Raw genomic sequence first — 23,112 nt, forward strand, 5'->3', positions numbered from 1 at the left:
AAACTTCTTCAGGTAAAAGACTTTGGCTAAGAAACCTGATTATTCAAACTGGCCATATCCGGCCAAAATATTCAACCCATTTTATGTTCAAACTGGCCATATCCAGCCTCTCAAACCTACCCTACAATGACATTATAAAAAACAAACAATCTCGTCACGGAAATCTCAAAGCTACAAGATAATGTAAGATTAATTCAAAACAAAATGAATGAATAAACATTACACTTGACAGACTAATTTGAATGAAAGCTGGCAGAAATGTTAGCATGCCGGGTGAAATGCTTAGCAGTATTTCGTCTGCCGCTACATTCTGAGTTCAAATTCCACCAAGTCGACTTTGCCTTTCGTCCTTTCAGGGTTGATTAAATAAGTACCAGTTACACACTGGGGTTGATATAACTGACAATCCGTTTGTCTGTCCTTGTTTGTCCCCTCTGTGCATAACCCCTCATGGGCAGTAAAGAAATAAGACTAATTTGAATGCTAAAGGGTGACCAATAGATGAGGGTGTAATCCCCAAGCAGCTATAGTGTTCTTGTGAAGAGTAGCAACTCCAGATATTACTAGCTTTGAAATACATTATCATGGAATAGTGACATACAGGTTGTATAAGTAACAAGAGGTATTGGGTCAATCACCACACACAACAAGCACTTTTGATGTAGTCTAGGAGGTCTGACAGTATAGTAGCAGCACTGTCCCAAATGTAGGAGCAACACTCCATACTGGGTCTCATCAGAGTTTGTTAAGGTTAGTAGTTCATGGGGATTGAAGTATTTTCAGGTCCTGAAGGGAGGGAACAGTTTTGAATCGTAGTTTTTGTTGTGTTGAGCAAGACAGTCAGTTGCCCGCTGACACTCATTGAAGAGGCCAGGGAACAGAAGAAAGGAGAAAGAAGACATGCACCCAACACCAGAGCTGAAGACACCTCCGAAAGGAGGGGGGGCACCACATCAAAACAGTAGAGGAGTAGGGGCCGAAACTGGACGTGGTTCCTCCTGATGATGTCTTGAGCTAACTGGATCCTATAAAGGAGCTGTTGTGGTAGCAGACCACGAAACACAGTTGAAATTCCTCAGCAAGAGCATTCACCAGGACAGATTTTCAGTGATGGTGAGGCCTAGCATTTGGAATAACATTTAGGGTTCTAGTTTCATATTGTTCATGTTTAGGCAGAAGTACTGACTGTGTCTTTAATGTTACTGAGGGAGACAATATTGGTGGAGTTCCATTGGAGGAGGTTTTCACTGTTTCTATACACAGTGTCTGCAGATTTGATCTGCAGTGTCCAGATTATTTGCAAGTGGAAGACTCCTGGGTACAGAGAATCAGAGAGGAATAAAGAATGGAATTAAATGGATAGAAGTGGGCATTGTTGAATGTGATAACAAGTCAGTCACTGCTGTATAACAGGGAAGAAGAAGTGTATTAGGGGACAAAACCAAAACCCTGGGGAACACTAGATATGTTAGTATGTAAGAGTGGGTTCCATCAGTACATGCCATGACAAAGCAATCTTTCAGAAAGTTATTTTTTATTGTTGTTATTTAGTGTTTGTGTGTGTTGTTGATTTAATGATAGGCTTACAATAAAAGAAATATCAATGACTGAATCCTGCAAATAAAGCAAAAATTGTTCCCAGTTCATTTCTCATCTGGAATCATCTCACTTTGTTCATATGACTGACTGATACTCTTTAGACAATGATGAATACCACACATCCAGGTCATATTCAGATAAAAAATCACTATGTATTCTTACATAAAGATATTAATGTCTTCAGGAAAGGCATGAAACACCACAACATAACAACCCCCTCCCAATAGTCTGTACTTGTAGCTTTAGGCTTATGACAGAAATCAATACATCAATACCTTGATGAATATCAAAACAAATAAGTTAGCATAAATAATTTTGAAAGGACATAAGCAAAAACCCGATACTCACTCATTTTAACAGTTTTCCTTAAATCTAGATGTTCCCATGTTTTTTCCTGTAATAATTAACAACATAGTTCAGACATAATTATTACACTTTCAAAAAAGAAAATTTGGAAACAAATACAAACAGAACAAAGAATCTAATGATCAAATCGTATTTTTTAAGAATTATGCAATTTTCTTGCTAAGAAAAATGGAATTCATATACAGGAAGAATGTCATTCAAAATATGAGAAAAAGTTTTATGGTTTTTATGGTAAAGTACTTCAGTTAGAAACACTGATAAATCATATATAATTGAATTGGTTTTACTGAGAAAATTCTTAATGTAATCTTTTAAATAAAGAAAATCATAAAATGTAGAAAATTTTGAAACATAAGTCTTAAAAATGTACTAAGAGTTACTAAATAATTATTCCTATAAATATGGTAGAACTAATTAAATAATTTGGTCTTATTTTGCAGCTTTCAAATCAGAATTGTCCATAAAGTACAACAGATTTCCCATTAAGATTCACACCAGGAAAAAAAACAATTCTTATTAGAGACCATTTCAACATCAACTATTTCACTACACAGCGGACCAAAAATAACATTCTTCCCATTAAACATCATGTATAACATCTTTCCAATTATACACCAGACCGGACAAAACACATTGCTAAAATTGCCAAGAAGGCTGAAGGTGTCTTGGCATCACTCACCAAGTCCTTTGTGAGCTGCTCTCCGGCTATCTATCTGAGGCTTTATATAGCTATGGTGCAGCCTCACCTGGAATTTGCATAACTGGTCTGGAACTCCTATCTTGCCCAGGATATTAATCGTCTGGAAACCATTCAGTGACGTGCAACCAAGGGAATATCCTCCATCAGGCATTTGCCATATTCTGAACGCCTTACTCCCCTGGGCACGGATACATTGAAACTCCGACGTCTGGCAGCTGATTTGGCAGACACCCATAAAATTATTAACCGTCTTACTAACAATAACTCTGAGCACCTTTTCAAACTCCACTTGTCTAACACCCATGGACATGTTTACAAAATCAGAAAACAGCACAGCTCCCCTGACTTTTGGAAACATTTTTTCATGTTAAGAGTTGCTGAAGCATGGAACAAACCGCCGGCATCAATTGTTAGTTGTCGGAGCACTGCATCCTTCAAAACTTCCATGTTTCCTGAGATTCGCCAACACTACACCTGATTTTTCTCCCCTCCATACACACGCAAGCATCTACCTGACTCATACACTGTTCACTTTCCAGACATTTGTACATTACTGCATATGCTTTAATTGCACTTTTGGCAAGTTGTGGGGCACCTGAGCACTGTATACAATAATTTCATCATTTTTTTATTATTATAAACTTCCCAACATAATGAGGGGCTGTAAATGCTGTGTGTACAGCTCTTTATCCAATAAAAACATTTCAAAAGAAAAATTACCCCTACCCAAAAACAGCTTTTTCCCTTACCATACTTTGCATCATTATGTACGAAGCCAAGAAAACAGTCCAGATTATACTTAGCATCATAAATAACAAACTTCCTCCCAACAGATTCAATAAATTCTCAATAAGTTTAAACTTACATTTGTTAGATATGTTAAATCTTTTCCTGACACCATGATCCAGCTTTTGGTCCATTCCTATAGATTTCATGCAAAACAAAAAATATATATATAACACTGCAAACTTCTAATATGGTAAACTAAAACAAATGATAAATTAATAAAAACTACAACCTTTACATCAGTGGTCGTTCACTTGGGCTATAGAACCTCCTTAGTTGTAATGGAGGGGGAAGGCATTGTGAGCTCACAAGGGAGGGGCAAGTGTCATGTGGCCTGCTGTCTGGTTGCTTGAATGTTTAAAGGGTGTTGTAATTTTTCTTAGAAATAAAAGACTTAGGCCAGGTTCAATACTTATATCTGCTCTCTTTTACTAGTTTCAGTCATTGGTCTGCAGCCATACTGATACACTGCCTTAAAGGGTTTGGCCAAACAAATGGAACCCCCCACTTGCCTCCACCATTCCAATACTGGTACTTATTCTATCAGTTTCTTCTGCTGAACTGCTAAGTTACAGGGATGTAAACAAAACATCGGTTATCAAATAATATCAGGGAAACAAAATACAAACACACACACACGACAGTCTTCCACACTGTTTCCACCTACCAAATTCACTCACAAGGCATTAGTCAATTTGGAGCTAGAGAAGGAGACACTTGTCCAAGACACCCTGCAGTGGGACTGAACCCACAACAACATGGTTGCAAAATGTGTTTTCTTTAACCACACAACCATGCATGCACCAAATTCTCAAAATGAAATATGAAAAGGACATTGCACACACCATAAGCAGAAACATGGCTGATGATACATCAAGGTCAAAAATAATTCCATCATATAAGTCTTTAAGGAAGCAAACAAGCAGAATCCGTAGTATACTGGACAAAATACTTAGTGACACTTTATCGCCATCCTTACATTTTGATTTCAAATTCTACCGAGGTTGACTTTGCCTCTCCTCCTTTCAGGGTCGATAAAATAAGTACCAATTGAGTACTGGGGTTGACGTAATTAATGAAAAAGAAACTTTTTTTTTGTAATTATTTTTTCCCTCACCAAATACCTCCAAATTTTTCCTTATTTTCAAAATTAATTGAAAGTCAGGTTGTGTATTTATTTCATTAAAAATAGTGTCAGGAACCCATTAAATAACTCAACCTAGAAAAAAATTAATGAACTAACAAATGTAAACTTACAATTCCGTGCCATTTGATATAAAAGATGCCAGCAAGGTCAAACATGGATTCTGATATTTTTGAGAAACCTTCGTTTGGACTGAAAACCTAGAATATAAAATGAAAGTAATGGGTTTTTTTTATTGCATGTAGAGAGGTGAGGGTGGTATTTCTTTCAAACAACTTTTGAAAGTGAATCACATACAGTTTAAGAAAGAGAGAAATTAAATGAAACAGAGGGAGAGAGAGTAGCAAGGTTTTAGAGTTACAGTAAGAGGTAATATTTAAAGCCATCAACTCCTTTAAAACACCACCAAAAAATGTGGTGATCATTGTCCATTTTAGCATCTGTCATTCCATAGTAAAACGAGTTAAATGGTTCTCCATTATAGCATCATTCTATGCAACTTGAGCCAATATTTTACCATTTGTGAAACCCAGCATTCTTAGATCAGATCTAATTAAGTTATCTTCTGTCTGCTTCTGCTTCAACTACTCTTCACCAAAGAGTCAATGAGGGGGTCCCTAAAAGTCACTTGATCTACTAAGAATAGCAACCACATTTGAGGGCAGCGAACTGGCAGAAACGTTAGCACGCTGGGTGAAATGCTTAGCAGTATTTCGTCTGCCACTACGTTCTGAGTTCAAATTCCACCAAGATCGACTTTACCTTTCATCCTTTCGAGGTTGATTAAATTGACTTAATCTGTTTGTCTGTCCTTGTTTGTCCCCTTTGTGTGTAGCCCCTTGTGGGTAGTAAAGAAATAAGAATAGCAGACACATATCTTTGAAATTACACTTTGCTTACAAAAAAAAAAAAATCAGGCATCCCCCTACTCCCCCACTCACTCGCAATCATACTGCCCAACTCATTCCTACCCACCACATACCTTGAAAGTCAACCCTGTTATCTCATTGCCATTATTTTTATTGCTCTCTCCAGCTCCACCTGATCACTCCCATCCTTTCTTCTAATGCAAGAGTAACCATGTACCTCCTCTACAACATGAAACCTGTTCTACTCTGACTCTTTTCTCTTCAACTTTACCCCTCTCTGTTCCTCATCTCCAAGCATAAAGTTGCTTCTCTCATAGCCCATAGCCCTGCAAGCTGCACACCAACTTCACTAGTGTTCATTATCATCATCATTGTTTAACGTCCACTTTCCATGATGGCATGGGTTGAATGGTTTGGCAGGAGCTGGCCAGGCAAAAGACTGCACAGACTTCTGTGTCTCTTTTGGCATGGTTTTTAAGGTTGGATGCCCTTCCTAACACCAACCAGCCCATAGAGTGGATTGAGAGCTTTTTACATGGCACCAGCACAGGTGAGGTCAGTTTTGGCATGGTTTTTACAGCTGGATGCCTTTCCATTTGTAAAGTGGTTAGTGTTAAGGAGGGTATTCAACCACAGAAACCATGCCAAGGCAGACACTGGAGTGTGATGCAGTCCTTTGGCCTATCAGACCTTGGTGATGGTGGAAGCAGCAATGATAAATTGGATAATAGATTACTTGACATCATCATCATCGTTTAACATCCACTTTCTATGCTGGTATGGGTTGGATGATTTGACTGAGTACTGGCAAACCAGACGGCTGCACCAGGCTCCAATCTGATCTGGCAGAGTTTCTACAGCTGGATGCCCTTCCTAACGCCAACCACTCCAAGAAGGCCAGTCAGGTGGTACTGGCAATGGCCACACTCAAATGCTGTTTTTTACGTGCCACCTGCACAGGAGCCAGTCCAGCAACACTGGCAATGACCTCGCCCGAATGTTTTTTCATGTACCACCGGCACAAGTGCTAGTAAGGCGATGCTGGTAATGATCATGCTCGAATGGTGCTTTTTATGTGCCACCGGCATGGGAGCTAGTCAGCTGCTCTGGCAACGTATCACGCTCAGATGGTGCTCTTAGCACTCCACTAGCACTGTTAAAAAAATATTGGAATGGTCACAGAGAGAATATTCCTGATCATTACACAATCACAGTTGACCTAGCGGTAAATAACAATTTTCCAGCTTAAATTCATGCCATCATTTTGCTCCCCAAAAGCAACAATATATGCAAAAGAACCCAATTGATTTCTCTGTTGTCAACTAACCTTCGCTATTGCCTGCATCCATTTCGTCTGTTCTTCTAATTCATCTGTAGCAAATTGGTAAATTCTGTTGTTGTTTTGTGTTGTGCTAAGCTCAAAGGAATGTTTATATCTGAAGACAAAACAATAATCATTAAAGACAATCATTAAAAAATTTACATTTATTCAAATGTAAAAGTATTAGTTAATGCAACAGATGGAACACTATGGCTGTTCATTCACACAAAAAGGATTTGGTAGATGTACAACTGAAAGAAACCAGTGATGTGTGTGTATATATGTGTGTACCGTTGTTTTGACACTGTGATGGTTGTAAACAAGCATCACTATCATACAAGCGAGGTTGTTTTGTTTCCAGTCTTCCATGGAAAACATATCTGGGCATGGGAAATATCAACTTGCTTGGGAACAGGTGAAGGTTGACAACAGCAAGGTCATCTAGTCATAGAAAATCTGCTTCAACAAATTGTGTTTGATCCATGCAAGAATCATCATCATCGTTTAACGTCCGTTTTCCATGCTGGCATGGGTTGGACGGTTTGACTGGGGTCTGGGAAGCCAGAAGGCTTCACCAGGCTCCAGTCTGATCTGGCAGTGTTTCTACAGCTGGATGCCCTTCCTAATGCTAACCACTCCATGAGTGTAGTGGGTGCTTTTTACGTGCCACCGGCACAGGTTCCAGGCAAGGCTGGCAGCAGCCACGATCAGTTGGTGCTTTTTACGTGCCACCAGCACAGGGATCACAACTACAATTTCCATTGATTTTTGATGTTGGTGTACTTGACTCAATAGGTCTCCTCAAGCACATGGTCGAAACGGTGTTTCTTTACTTGCCACCTGCACAAGAGTCAGTCCAGCGGCACTGGCAACGGCTAGGTGCCAGTCATAGGATTTGGTTCAATTTCGATTTCACTTGCCCCAACAGGTCTTCGCAAGCAGAGTTTAGTGTCCAATGAAGGGAGATTGGCATGGGTGCCAGTCGTCGAATGTAAAAGTTAAATGATAATGAAGAAGACATGGTCACATTTCATAAATAGTTTAGAATATATTAAAAAAGAACAAAAAAAAAAACCAATCCAAAATGCATAAAAGAAAGATGCCAACAATATTTACTTTTCTGTATGTGTTGCCTGTATAACCAGCATTTGAGTGTTCTCAATGCTACCACGTGCAGCAGTATTCTAGAAAATAAAAAATTGAAACAAAAATTTATAATCACAGTTAAACATACACAGCTCAACTTTCTACTTTTAATATGAATACTTCATACATAAGGCCTATAAGAAGAGGTGGTTTCTACCACTGCATTGAAGTCTGAAGCCTTGAAAGTCAAAGAAAAGCCTGTAGAGAACTCTCCTTCATATGCCAAAAAACAAAAGCATCTCACAGTCCCTATAAATTCTGAGAAGAAACCTCCACTAACAAGGCTTGAAAACAGTCTTGCTCTAACTTACAAAATTTCTTTCAAAGTTCTGCTTATATATAAGATACAATAAAGCAATATGTAACTTTTTTAGGATCTAGTGCAGGAGCCTGTATGTTGCCATTCAACATTCCACAAACAGCAGTCAAACCTTCCTTAAATGGCATCCTATTACTTCATGAGAGAAGAACAGATGGAACAATGTGGTCCTTGATGCATTGTTCCTAGGGAAAATGTGGGATGGTTACAACAGGAATGCCTTTTATCATAGAATTACACTATCAGGGTTACTATGGGATTAAAAAAATAACAACACACCCTTATTTTGATTTACACTAGCTTCTTATAGACATGATAGAGATTTTTATTCAGACAAATCTCAAAGGTATTAGGAACTTAACTAAAGAAAATGGCCCCATCTAAAAATTAAAATCAGTTCAAAAGTTCTGTTTCCTACAAACTTATAAGTTTTGTATTTCGTTTTTGGATTTGGTTTGCAAGATTCTTTATGTTAGTTCGTGTGTTGAAGCATATTCTGTTGTGTTTGGGGAGAGTCATTTTCTTTTTGTGCCTTATAATTTAACACAACACTCACTGGTAAAATTTCCACTTATTTCTTATTTTTATTTTCCTAAAATTTTCGTTGCGTCTTAAGTTTTGCTCCCCTCATAAAGCATTTGTTTTTGTTAGAAGCAGTGAAATCAGTTGCAGTGAAATCTACTGAACCAATAATTACTTCTAATTTCTGATTTATGGTTAAGTGAAAGAGAGAAATCTGCCCTTAGATAGACTAGCAGTATCACGTAATTTTCCCAAGAGAGGAGCCACTGCTTATAGTTCTGAGTTATACCAGCATAAGGTACCTAGTCACAGATAGATGGATTTGGCTTGGCCTAAAACAAGTTTCAGCTAAAGCATACAAACCATTGACCTTTCTTTCAATTGGTTGTTTACTACCATACTGATGCAGGCATCTATATTATCCCATCCGAATACAGATCCCTGAGAGCTATACCAGCAGAGCACAATCTCCTTGTAGGACCTCCAATGCTGGACAGGTCAAAAGATAGAGGCCAGGCTAATATGGTCTACCTTTTTCCAGAGGTAAAAATGAGTTACATATGGACAACACTCCTAACTAGAACAAAGCCAAGTTACAGAAACATCTATAACAATTCAAAACCACTAAGAGCAGGGAGATGACAGCCAAGAGATGAGAAAAGTGGAACAAAGTCACTGATGGCCTACTCTCCAGAGAGAAGAAAGAGCTTACTTAAATCATTTTCTTCTACATCATAAAAAAAAGAAATTCACCCATATGTGAAGGCACTAAGTATATTTTGGAATATTCAAGTTCAATAGTAATCAGTAGATCAAATCCATGCTACATACCTTTTTGTCAGCGTAATAACTAAGTCGACCATGTTCTAGCAGACACCACCGCCGAAGAAAGTCTGGAATAAACATCAATAAAAGATTTTAATAACAAAAAGACTTACATTTGAAATAATGATCTCAATTTTTATATTTCATATCTAGTTATTTCAATCAAATTATTTTTTATATATAATACAATTGCAGAGGAATATTTTATTTTGAGCATTTTTAATTATATTACAGAAAAATAATTTGCTTTTCCAGTATTTTACATTTGCAAATGGATAGTGATGCCAATGAAAGTAAAGAAGCCAGAATGCTTGCTGGATCGGTAATGCCAGTGGGCATATACAACAGAGTACAAGTGATTTGAGGGGAAAACTGGGTATACGAAGCATCAAATGTAGAGTGCAAGAGAGAAGACTGCACTGGTATGGTTATGGGTTATGTGATACATATGACTAAAGACAGATGCATCAAGGTGTGATGATCACTAATTGTGGAGGGAATGTATGGAAGGAGTAGACTTCAGAAGATGTGGGATGAAGTGGTGAGAAAGGATCTTAAGATGTTGGGCCTCACAGAAGGAATGACAAGGGTCCAAGACTTCTGGTAGTTTGCAGTGCTTGAGAAGACATATCAAGGTAAGTGAAACTGTAGTTGTCCTTGCATGTAGGCATGTGCCCCTGCATAATTCTTCAGCTGAGAGATCCTAATCTTCTAGGCTCATGGGTGCTTGTGCCATGTAAAAAGTACCCGTGGGAATTCCATGTAGAAGCACCTGTGTCAGTGGTGCATAGAAGCATCCAGTACATCCTGTAAAGTGGTTGGCATTAGGAAGGATCTCTAGCCATAGAAATCATGCCAAAACAGACATGGAGCCTGGTGAGTTCTCCAACTGGCCAGCTCCTGTCAAACTGTCCAACACATGCCAACATAGAAAATGGATGTTAAATGATAATGATGATAATGTCTCTCTTTGTCTTCTTACAAATGTTTTGTTGTTTTAAAATGTATGAAGATGTATGATTCTTCATGTGCTAATACTGCGGATATCACTTATTGTGATTACTTTGGGATAATGACTATTCAATAAAGCAAATAAAGAGTATGGGATCCACTAAATTTTATAACAATAACATGTTGGTAGCATTATCTATCATATAAAATCCATTCTGTTTGTCTGTGCGTGTGTCTTCTGGGATCTCGGGCATCCTCCATCTGATTGCGCTCAAATTTGATATGTAAATACCGACGGTATCAGGGTGTGTATAAGTCTTGAAAAAATTACAAAAATCGATTCTAGGTGAGAATGCAATCGATAAAGCCATTTTGGTCCTGCTTTTCTTCCATCAACCTGTACATAAATGCACCTTCCATTTTTTGCTGTTTTCGTACTGCTTAAACGCACATTTCTCTCCTGCCAAGCTTACTGTTTAAACCATGTTTGTGTTCTCCCAGTCAACAGCCTTATCATTACTGGTACTTTAAACTCTTCGGTTGCATATTTGTGTGAATAAAATCGTTTTTCTTTGGAATAGAAAAAAGTCTATCTTTATTTCTTCTTTTGCTGGTGTCTCAAATTTAGGTTAAATCAGTGTTTCTCAAAAGGGAGGCCTATGGGACGGTCGGACAAGTTGTTTTGAGAAAATTTGGTTTAAATGTTTGACAACTCAGCACCGTCCATTGGACAGGGGGCATTTTGCTCGTCTGTTATAATAAACAGCTTCAAATGTAGTCAAATGACAGACAATGATTATTAAAGAACATGGATGTATGGGGAAAACTCACTCAAGATAGAAAACACTAGTAAAAGAGGAAAGGAAACAGTTTTTACTTGGTTGCATAACCTGCTAGAAATAGCAACCAAATATCTTTAAAGTAACACACTTTATATAATGAGAAATGAACATTGAATAATGTGGTCTTCGTTGTGTTATGTCAAGGGAAAATACCTGAAAATCACATCTGGGTTAGGTGAGTACATACATTTAAGATACTGTTTTACAACCAAATACCCTTGCTGCTATTAACGGTCAGTTGTTTTCTCAAGTGAGAGTTTTAATTCTTTCCTTGCATCCCAAAGTGTAGAGCTCACAGATAATTTGTCAACAAGTAAATGACGACAGACAAAACCATCTGTAGGTCAGCAATTTTTCAGGCAATTTCGAAAGGTGAAGACATACACACATAACAGACATGCACGCACACACGAGTACGTGTGTGTGTGTGTGTGTGTGTGTGCATATGTGTGTAAGTATGACAACAAGCTGTCCACACAGTTGGTAGTTCCCATATATCAAATTTATTCAGAAGACATTGGTCAACCATGGGTTACAGTAAAAGACACTTACTCAAGGTGTCACTTAGTAGGACTGAATCTCAAAACCATGTGATCACAAAGCAAATTTCTTAACCACATGTTTTCAGGTTCAATTCTACTTAATAGCAACTTGAGTGAATGTCTGCTACAAAAAACTTATCCTTGTCCTTTTCTCTTCCATGTTAGAAGCTGCAATGCATTTATACAGAATTATTTCAAAAAAGGAAAAGACACAGGCCTGGTTGTGTGGTTAAGAGATTCATTTTGCTATCAGCTGATTTTGAGTTCAGTACCACTGCATGGTATCTTAAGCAAGTGTCTTCTATTATAGCTCCAAGTGACCCAATGCATTGTGAATGAATTTGGTAGACAGAAACAGTGTGTAAGTCAGTTACATATCTTTCATCATCATCATCAACATGATTGTTTAATACCAATTTTGCATGCTGGCATGGGTTGGACAGTTTGACAGGAACCGGCCAGCTAGAGAGCTGTCCAGGCTCCAACTGACCGTTTTAGCATGGTATCAATGGCTGGATGCCGTTCCTAATGCCAACTACTTTACAGAGTGCCCTGGATGCTTTTTATGTGCCACCAGCATGTGTGCATTTATGTGGCACTGGTACAAGAGCACTTGTTGTATCCATATATATAAGTTATAAATAACAAGAGAAATATAATAATGATAAAATCATGGAGCTTTTTGTTTTTTCTACGAGTACCACCAAATCAGCTGAATCCATATGTGTATAAATTTTAATGAAATAGTAGTCATGGCTGTTGTTAGTGTCATGTAAATGGCAACCGTGAAATCATAGTCATGACCATTGTCGGTGTAACGCAAATGGTACCCGTGCCAGTGGTACATAAAAAGCCCCACCATATTCTTGGATTGGTTAGCATTAGGAAGGGCATCCAGGCACTTCCAGTTGAACTGTCTAACCCGTACCAGCATAGAAAGCAGACATTAAATTATGATGATGTGTGATGTGTGTGTGTGTGTATATATATATATATATATATATATATATATATATAACAATTGCAGTGTGGAAGGTGTTTATAAGCCATTTAAGAAACACAAAAAAACCGTTAGATTCACTTCAACATTTAAATTTAATTTGTCAAAATATTTTCGGCGCTTTGAGACCGCGACCTGTTCACTGACAAAATTCCGTGCTGCATCTGAGAAAGTAACAGTTAGTTCATGATATATATATATGTACGTATGTTTTTGTATGTTTCTTAAATGGCTTATAAACACCTTCCATGCTGCAACTGTTTTCGTTCCAGCACACGATCTCAGATCAGGTCACTTGCTATGCAAGTACATCTCAGTATACATACATACATACACACATGTGTGTGATAACTCATGACAACTATTTGATCACTGGTGTTGATTTGTTTATGCCTCCATAATTTAGTGGTCTCTGGCAAAAGAGACCAAAGCAATAAGTACTAGACTTACAAAAATCATAAGTACAAGGGTCGATTTGAGTAAAAGACCAAGACTATGCTTCAGCATAATTACCATAACATGGAGGATCTCTGTTTAACAAATTCCTTTCAAGTTCAATCAGAATCAATTTTTAACAATATAATTACTAAGATTGAATTAAGAAATCACAAAATGTTGTCATTGATTAAATTTTTAGTATGATTTCATAATGTCAAAGAAGCAAATATTATTTCAAAAATAAAACCAGTAATCTTGCTTACAAGAATTACAGGTAAAATAAAAGCATTTTGAAACAACTATGTCAGTCAAAAGAAAAAGGTTAGTGAAGCAAAATCGGAATACTTTATGAACATAGACAAGATAATAATAATAACAATAATAACAATAATAATAATAATAATAATAATAATAATAATAAATGCCCTGATTCAGTATCAGACATTGGATCTCATGGCTTCTGATCTTAACTGATTGGAAGTTTTATCATGTACATCAGTTTGTCGTGATATAAAAGATGATATGTGTATCTTTGATCACAAACAAAAGTAGCTGGGGAACATCATAGTCATGTGTTGAGAGGAATTCTTTATAGATTTAAATAATTCACCTCTGGAAACATAGGCGTTTTTTTTTTTCCAAAATCCTTAAACAAACCTTATTCAGGGACCTTTTGAGCAGGGTGGACTACTCAACCTGAAGAAAATTCTAACTGGGCCCCACCTGCAAGGTTATGCGCTGTTTATTTTGACATGAGATCACCATGTCGTGCACATATGGTTGTGATGCATGTGCCTGACGTACCCTCATTAGACAAGTAGTCATGATGGGTATACTGGGCTTCATATATTATAGCCCAGTGTCACTTTGATGGCATGCACTGCTCTCTCACATAATAATAATAATGATGATGATGATGATGATGATGATGAGAGGGATTCTTTGGGGTTTGAATAATTCAAAATCTTTAAACAACCCTTATTCAGAGACCTCTTGAGCAGGATGTGTTACTCGATCAGAAGAAAATTCTAACTGAGCCCCAACCTGCAAGGTCATGTGCTGTTTATCTTGATATGAGATCACCATGTCGCACACATATGGTTGTGATGCATGTACCTAGTGTACCCATATCAGACAGGTAGTCATGATGGGCGTACTGGGCTCCGTATATTTTATCCCAGTGTCATTTTGATGGAGATAATAATAATAATAATAATAATAGTAATAATAATGATAATGGCTTCAAATTTTGCCACATGGGCAGTAATTATGCTGGATGGGATAAATCGATTACATCAACCCCAGGGTTTAACTGGTACTTATTTTATCAACCCTGAAAGGATGAAAGGTAAAGTTAACCTCAGCGGAATTTGAACTCAGAATGTTAAAACAAAATGCTGCTAAGCATTTTCTGTGACATGCTAACAATTCTGCCTGCTTACTATCTTCTCAATAATAATAATAATAATAATAATAATAATGATAATAATAATAACAGCAACAATAATGATAATGATGATGATAATGTTGATGATGATGAAATTGTAAGCTACTGTAATTAATAGCAGCAAAAATGACACTTATTAAACGATTATTAGTAGCATAAATAATTATTAAAATTTTTATTGCTCCATTTCGCCTTTGCAGAGATTTTTCTCTTCTCATTGTTAAATAAGCAGTGGATCAAATTAAAATTCTAATGGCAAATACTCAGGAAAGGTCACCACTGAATGCAATAAAATAGACAGAAAAAGCAACATATTCAGAAATCTACAGGAAGAGATGGTCATCTCATTAGCTTTAACTATTACCTAGTTTGTGTGAGCATTAAATGAATATTTCAATGGTCATACAGGAATATGCACCATAAGATTAAACCAATAGAATGATAGAAGATGGTTTACTTTGATAGAATGATACAAGATGGTTTAGAATGATACAAGATGGTTTACTTTGAAATAATCATGAATCAATTTAAAATTCAAATTCAATTTCGAAATTGTATGAAAAGTAGATTAAGGAGTAAGTACAAATTTTCATGATATATTATGCTATGTTATACAATACTAACAATATAGTACAATGTAATATAATCACATTGAATATTGAACAAACAACTCATTCAGAGCTCTTTAAATGATAAAAAAAAGAACAACCATTAACCCATTTGTTACCATATTTCTACATTCCTACAATACCTCAGTTTCAATTAACTTTGGAAATAAGGAAGAATTTAGTAAAAAAACTAATTCTATCATTATTAAGATGATGTTTGAAATTAGCACAAAATTTTGATAAAGGTTTTTTTTTTTTTTGGAAACAAGACATTTTATATCATAAAAAACCAGGGGGTTGTGCTATCTTAGGCAGGTTGGCATCATAAGGGTTGAACATATGATGTATTTAACCATTCTAACACCAACATACATAAATGACAAGCAACGTGTAATTTATTTTTTAACTTATTTCATTTCTAACAGTATTTCATTCCTTTTATTCAGCTAGATAGATATTTATAAAACTTTTACAATCATTTTAGTAATTTATTTTTTTCTTCATTGAACCCTAAAACTCATAAAGTTAGATAATCAGTATCCATAGCATGTATCTGACCAAAATCACATTTTCCTTGAACAAGACGTCAATCCATCACAGGGTCCAAAACCAGCAATTTTTGAGGGAAGACACTCACTTGAGTGCATCAACCTCGGTACTTGACAGGCTCTTTATTTTATCAACCCCAAAGGAATGAAAGGCAAAGTTGACCTCAACAGGATTTTAATCAGAATGTAGAGACCTGAAAGAAATGATGCAAAGCATTTTGTCTGACATGCTAATGATTCTACCACCTCACCACCTTATACATTCACTGCGTGATTTACCTGTAATTGCTACTTGGGAAGGAATAGTGAACAAGAAACATAAGGAACTGACTATAAACAAATCAGGATTTGCTAGATGAAGGCTAACATTGATAATGATATAATATATGTGTCTAACTATCAAACAGAATCAGTGGAATAGAATTTGATTATCTTATAATAATTAAGGATATCAATGGAAGGCCTTACATTTCTGAATGAAAATATTTAAAAAAAGATACTATTAATTTCTCTCCCTCACACACACACATACAAGTCTAAAATATAAATTACAGTATACATGATATAGAAATTCCAAGCTATACATTTTTATTTTCAAAGAGATGAGTGATTTTCCTAGGTTCAGATAGAACATTGCACAGACATGAAATAAAGGGGAAAAAAATAGTTTTAGAATACCGAAGGAACAGAAAATGAATGCAAAAAGAAAAAAAAAAGAATTTTCCTCCAAAAATAACAAAAGATGTTTTGTTTTTTTTTGTTAGTATTTACTCATCTAAATATATTCACTCATGCCAAAACATGCCTTGCTGCCTCTTTCAATGGTAAGAAGGAAGAAACGTCATATCATGCATATATATTCGGTAATGCATCAGATTCTAGTTTAGTATCACTCTGAATAAATCCCTAATCTTCTTAGTCCTCAGTGTGTGCGTGTGTGATATTCTAAAATAACATTTCTGAAAGTTTTATTCTAAGAATGTTACTTCCATAAAAGATCAAATCTATCGCCAAAAAGTTAAAATTTTATCTCTTCTTTCACTAGGATGAACCAAAAAACAAAGAATGGGTATATGAAATGCTATATGAAATGTAATAAGCTGTATTTCTTTTTTTTTTCTTAATATTCTATATAAAAGACAGTCAAAGAATAGATTTTGTATTGGGAAATGTGTATACCAAAGCCAAGTAGTATCATTTCTCTCAGTCACAGTTCAATCCAACTGAGCAATACCTTAAGCATGTATCTTCAATCACAGCTTCAACCTCAATCAGGGCTTCACTTCTTAATGAGAAACCCCTTCCCAAGACTCCTTCCACTGTCATCAGCCTCAAGCCAGCTATGGCCATGTAGGCTACAGGTAGAGGGTGAGATCATCTCACCATCTTGTCTTTGGTCAGCCTCTTGATCTTGTCCATTGTTTTGGTGTGTTTCATCCCTCCGATTGTCCATCTGTTGTTCTTCAGTTGTGTGATGAGGACAGCCCATCTATATCTGTTCTCCTTGATAGTCTTTATGATGTCCCTAAGTGTGATGCTGAGCAGGATTTAATTGGGCTACAATGAGGGTGTTCAAGACAGTAGTTTCGAGAACCCATGTTTCACTACTGCAAATCATCACTGGCAGGATGTACTTGTTGAAGATCTTTCAAAATTTACTTTGGTATATCAAAATTCTCTAGTTCATATCGTCTTGGTATATAAATAAACTTAATGTTATGTATGTATGAATGTTTGTATGAATGTATGTACATACGTACGTATGTACATAGCTCAATATGTCACACTTTGAATGTTACCTAGCACTAGCAGGAAACACTAACAATAAAACGAACACAACCAAAGTCATAAAAAATGCTTTTGACTGAATTGCATGGAGTGGACTAATAAATGGTGCTGGTTACATTGTGTTACAAACTATATAGAAAATGATATAGCTATAAGTGTACTAAGAGTTACAACTGATTATAATGATATGGCTCTTGGCCTGCTTAACTTTCAGTGTCTCAGTCCATCCTGATATATAAATGTACAATGAGAAAGTACAACTTATTAGCTTAGTCCCTGGACAAGTGTATAAAACTGAAGTGCTGAGCATAAATCCTGCTATTAACCAACAGTGAGAATAGTTAATAAATGAAAAACAAAAAACATTTATAAATAATTTGGTCTAAAATTATAAACAAAAGATGTGTATGCTGGTGCTTGTCAAATGAAATAAGAGACTAGTGTTTCAAGAAGAAAAGGATCACCTAAAACATTTCCAATCTAATTCTTGCCAATGAAGACCATCACACACCTACCAATACTAATTCTTATATAAGTGAACTAGAGAACCTCTGCATGGTGACTCAAACTGTAAGAAATAGCAGCTAAATTACCACCTCAAATTACAATTTACTATTTTTAAAATGTGAGGGAACACATTAGATAATATAGTCCTAGATACACAAAGTCCAAAAAAAAAAACCTGGACTACATTTTAGTACAGGTCTGCTTGATCTGAGATGAACTCAGGTGACAACTACTCTTCAACATTGATTGGATCTTTGTGTTTTTTGGGTTTTTTTTTTTAAATTAATTCTCGTTGTTTTTCTAAATATCCAGAGTGATATCAAACATAGTATGAAGTGGTTGGTGGATAAAAGGAGACATATTACAGGCAGGAAAGGCGAGGTTGTAAAAGGTCAGATAGACAGATGTTCAAAGACAGCCATAAAAAAAAAATAAACAATTAGGAAATGCAGGATTTTATTTTCTTGAAATTTTTATGACAGCCAAAATTATTCAAGAGGTATTTATCTACAGTTTTTTTCCTACTATTTTGGAAGAATAATTTGGTAAGTAAAATATAGCATTATCAGCTGGATGAAGGCCTTACCACGGGATTTGATCAATACAGATGCACGTTTTTCTGGAGAAAACCAATTAAAAAAAAAAATGGCAAGGACCAAATCGGATAAGAAGAACACACAAAAAATTTAAAAAAAGATTATAACAAAAATTAATTAAACATTGCAAGGTAATTTAAGATGCAACAAACGAACAGGTGTGGATAAAATTAATGGTGAAATTGTTAATATCATGTAATTCATAATATTGGGTTTAACTGGATAAAGGAATTTTAGAAATAAATAATGCTATTGCAGAAAACATGCTTGGATGGAATATCAAAAATAAAATATCACAATACCATATATGGGTAATTAGGAAATATAAAATAATCAGGTATAATCGATGGTGCATTTGCCATGCACTAGTGTCTAGCAAAACGTATCTGTGTGCACTGCAGGTGTATTTTTAAATACAGGCATGGAATAGATGTGTGGTTTAGAAATTCATTTCCAAATCATATGGTTTCAGGTTTGCTTCAGGCCAACCTAAGTTCTGTGTGGATTTGGTAGTCAGGAACTAAATAAGCCCATCACATATGTATGTATGTGTGTATGGAGGGAAGGATATGTATGTGTGTGTGTGTATATATATATCTATATATATATATATATATATATATATATATATATATATATATATATACACACACACACACACACACACACACTCTGAGTGGTTGGTATTAGGAAGGGCATCCAGCTGTAGAAACTCTGCCAGATCAAGATTGGAGCCTGGTGCAGCCATCTGGTTCACCAGTCTTCAATCAAATCGTCCAACCTGTGCTAGCATGGAAAGCGGATGTTAAACGATGATGATGATATATCTATATATAATTGATAATACCAGGGTAATAAAGATCTTAGAAATTTTTACTACCAGTGGCCTAGTGTATAGAAAAATTAGTCAATAGACTATATATTATTTATATAAAATACAGTGTACATTTAAACACATTAAGAGGTTTCCATCATAGGACTCCCTTACGCTAGAAGGAACAGCTAAAGTCCAAACCACAAATTAGGGATAAATCGGCACGGCGAACATACATTTAAAAATAGTATATCTTAAAATGAGTTAATGTATGATCCCAAAACATATTACTATATTAACTTCAACTGTATCCTTTCCCACCGATGAGACAGCCATAGTAGGAGACCCTGATTAAACACATTGATCCTTTGATTCTCCGCCCAACTTAATGAAGCTTAATCTTGTCAAAGCTACCTAACAGTGGCAAGATTATGGTAATCTATCATTTAAATATTTAGCATTTATAATTATGAAATAATGTTAACTTTTACCTTATAATGTTTACGACGGTCTGTTTCATTTACCCTAATATAACAGCCGGGGCAACATTTTTTTCCACAACGTAAATTATTTACACATTTTATCATTGCAGATTTTAAACAGAAGATTTATCACAAAACTTTTTTATACACCTATAACCCTATTGATTTTCTTGGGCATCAATCAAGCTTCAGGAAGGATAGGTGATCTTTTTTTTGAGGGAGTGGTATGTGAAGCCATGCAAACTGCAGCCAGAGGAGAGATGAGTATTGTTTGACCACTGGTCACAATGTGCTTCCAATTCTGTTTTGATTGAGATAGTCTTGTCCATCTTGACTCAAATTGCCAATGGGAATACAAATACAGTTTGTAAATCATCAAACAACTTTGTGGCAGCAACATCTGCCAGTTTTCTCCCAACAGAGATAAAGATGGCACTATAATAACAAATAAACAAAATCAAGTGGAAGGACAAGTCCAACACTTCTAGGAAGTGATAAACTATCTTCAGCCAAACAAGCCTGCTAACTCTTGACCAACAATAGATGTGCTTAACATCAACATTAGTCTATCTATTGGGTCATCTTATAAATAATGCATTTTTTTTTTTCAATTGCATGAACTAAAAGTCAGAGGAGGATGGGATAAACTACCTGCATCAACTTACTACAAAAGCAGGTAGTAATTTTACCTTGTCCTTATTCTTAGTGCAAGTTTTGAAGTGTGCAGTTCGATTTTAACAAATATTTTTCAAAGCCATAATGGAAGTGACAAAGGAGCATATTCAGCATATTTTGCTTTAAGAGTTCAATAAAGGCAACAATGCAATGGAAAGTGTGAGGAATATAAATGCAGTATATGGGGATCGGACAATAAGCATAAGCCAGTGTCAGAGGTGGTTCCAGAAATTCTGAGCCAAAAACTACAGCTTAGAAAGCAAGCCTCATCCTGAAAGATCTGTAGAGCTCAACAAGTACGTCCTGCAAAACCTGGTGGAACAAAATCTCTTCATAACTGTTGAAGAACTAGAAGAGAAGCTTGGATTTGGTCATTCAATCATTCATCGACACCTGTGTGCCATTGGAAAAGTTGGCAAATTGGGTCAATGGGTTCCTCACAAACTTCCTGAGTCTAAGTGAACGTGTGCTCTTCTTTGCTGTCAAGTCTCAAGAATGAAACTTTTTTAGACCAAATAATGACTGGTGACAAGAAATGGGTCCTCTGTAAAAATGTCAAGCACCAAAGACAGTAGGTAGGGAAAGGAGAAACTCCAGCACCCCATGCAAAAGGTCTTCACCTACATAATGTGTTGTTACCTGTTTGGTGGGATATGAAAGGTTTAGACCACTTTGAACTTTTAAACCCACACCAAATGATAAGAAAGGAGATATACTGCGAACAGCTTGAGTAGCATAAGTCAGAGCTAGCTTTGGTTTTAAGACAAAGATGTTCTTCCATCAGGATAATGCTCAGCCACATACAGCAAGGATGATATTCCAAAGGCTGGAGCAGTTTGAATGGGAAACGATACCCCACCCACCATATTTGCCAGACATTGCCCCATCTGATTATCATTTATTCTGCAGTCTTCAAAATCATTTTGAGAGAAAAAATATGAATTCTGTAGATGAGATCAAAACAGTACTGGAGGAGTATTTTTCATCATGGACAAGTGAATTTTGGAAGAGGAGCCTTGCAAGTCTACCAGATAGATGGAATAGCATTGTAGAAAATAAAGGAGAGTGTATCTTAAATTTAAAAAAATTTTATTTATCTTAATTTTGCAAAATAAAAGAAGTGTAAAAAAAAAACCGCATTATTTATAGGATGATCTAATACATCAATTGAGATCCCCATGGAAGCTATCAAAGCCAGGAAGTGTGGCAGAGAAGCAGGTGTTGACTTAATCTGTGCAGAGATGATTAAGCCAGATATTCCTACATTAATACTAGTGCTACTTTATCTTTTTAGGAGCATCTTGGAGGGTAACTCCAGTCTGACTGACTGGTTTATTGCCAAACCTCCTAAGAATGGCAACTTATACAAATACAATAACTGGTGTGGTATCACTCCTTTCCATCCCTAAAGTCAATATTAGCAAATAATAATTTTTTTTTTTTATTTCAGCAAATATGGAAATATGGAGATAACTCAAAGCATGTGTTGGTCTTATTATGACCTCACCAGCAAAGCATACACTTTACTGTACTTGCTAAAGAACCAATGAATGAATCATTATGCAAATGTAGATTGTACACTGAGTGGTATAGGAAAATAGAATTGTTTTATCTTTTACTGGCTTCAGTCATTGGACTGTGGCCATACTGGAGTACCACCTTGAAGGGTTTCATCAAGCAAATCAATGACTGTTTATACTTTTTTAAGCCTAGTAGATATTCTATCAGTTGCTTTTAATGAACTTCTAGGTTACTGGAATGTAAACAAACTAGTACCAGCCATCAAGCAAGGGAGGGGCAAACACAATCACAGTCATACACATACACACACACGATAGGCTTCTTTCAGTTTCTGTCTACCTAATCCACTCGCAAGAATTTGGTCAGCCTGGGGCTATAGAAGAAGACATTTGCCCAAGGTGCCACACAGTGGGACTGAACCAAAGACCACGTGGTTGGGAAGCAAGTTCCTTAACCACACAGCCACATAAACACCCATATAGAAAATATTTTGTTGAAAGATCTGGTGTACATAATACATTTCTTCAAGAATAGATTCACATCATCTTTTGTCATTTATTTCAAAATAAAATTACAGTGAACAAGCAATAAAATTCAAGATCGTTGTCTTCATCTGATGAGGATTTTTAAGCTCGACCTGCTTATAAAAGCAAACATCACTCAATACTGAATATGGAAAAAAATATTATTTTTAAAATAAAGAAATTGATATATCATTCAATAACAGCTGTCAGAAAACTTTACTCAAGACCACAT

At 36.1% G+C, this 23,112-nt stretch overlaps 1 protein-coding gene across 7 annotated transcripts in view; it reads right to left on the reverse strand.

Moving 5' to 3' along the window:
* The window catches only part of LOC115212284 (arf-GAP with Rho-GAP domain, ANK repeat and PH domain-containing protein 2), a 351,834-nt gene that overhangs the window by 31,544 nt on the left and 297,178 nt on the right, over positions 1-23,112 (reverse strand). For 6 of the 7 annotated variants that reach the window (XM_036503278.1, XM_036503280.1, XM_036503277.1 and 3 more), the window contains 7 exons: positions 18,855-18,887; positions 9,604-9,665; positions 7,902-7,969; positions 6,792-6,900; positions 4,709-4,795; positions 3,531-3,587; positions 1,948-1,993 (listed from right to left, as the gene is read on the reverse strand). In XM_036503278.1, coding sequence (XP_036359171.1) covers positions 1,948-1,993; positions 3,531-3,587; positions 4,709-4,795; positions 6,792-6,900; positions 7,902-7,969; positions 9,604-9,665; positions 18,855-18,887 — 462 coding nt within the window. The remainder of the gene's footprint in view (positions 1-1,947; positions 1,994-3,530; positions 3,588-4,708; positions 4,796-6,791; positions 6,901-7,901; positions 7,970-9,603; positions 9,666-18,854; positions 18,888-23,112) is intronic. The other variant, XM_036503281.1, reaches the window with a different exon arrangement.

The sequence above is a fragment of the Octopus sinensis genome, linkage group LG5 (assembly GCF_006345805.1).
Source record: "Octopus sinensis linkage group LG5, ASM634580v1, whole genome shotgun sequence".
Classification (NCBI taxonomy): Eukaryota; Metazoa; Mollusca; class Cephalopoda; order Octopoda; family Octopodidae; genus Octopus; species Octopus sinensis.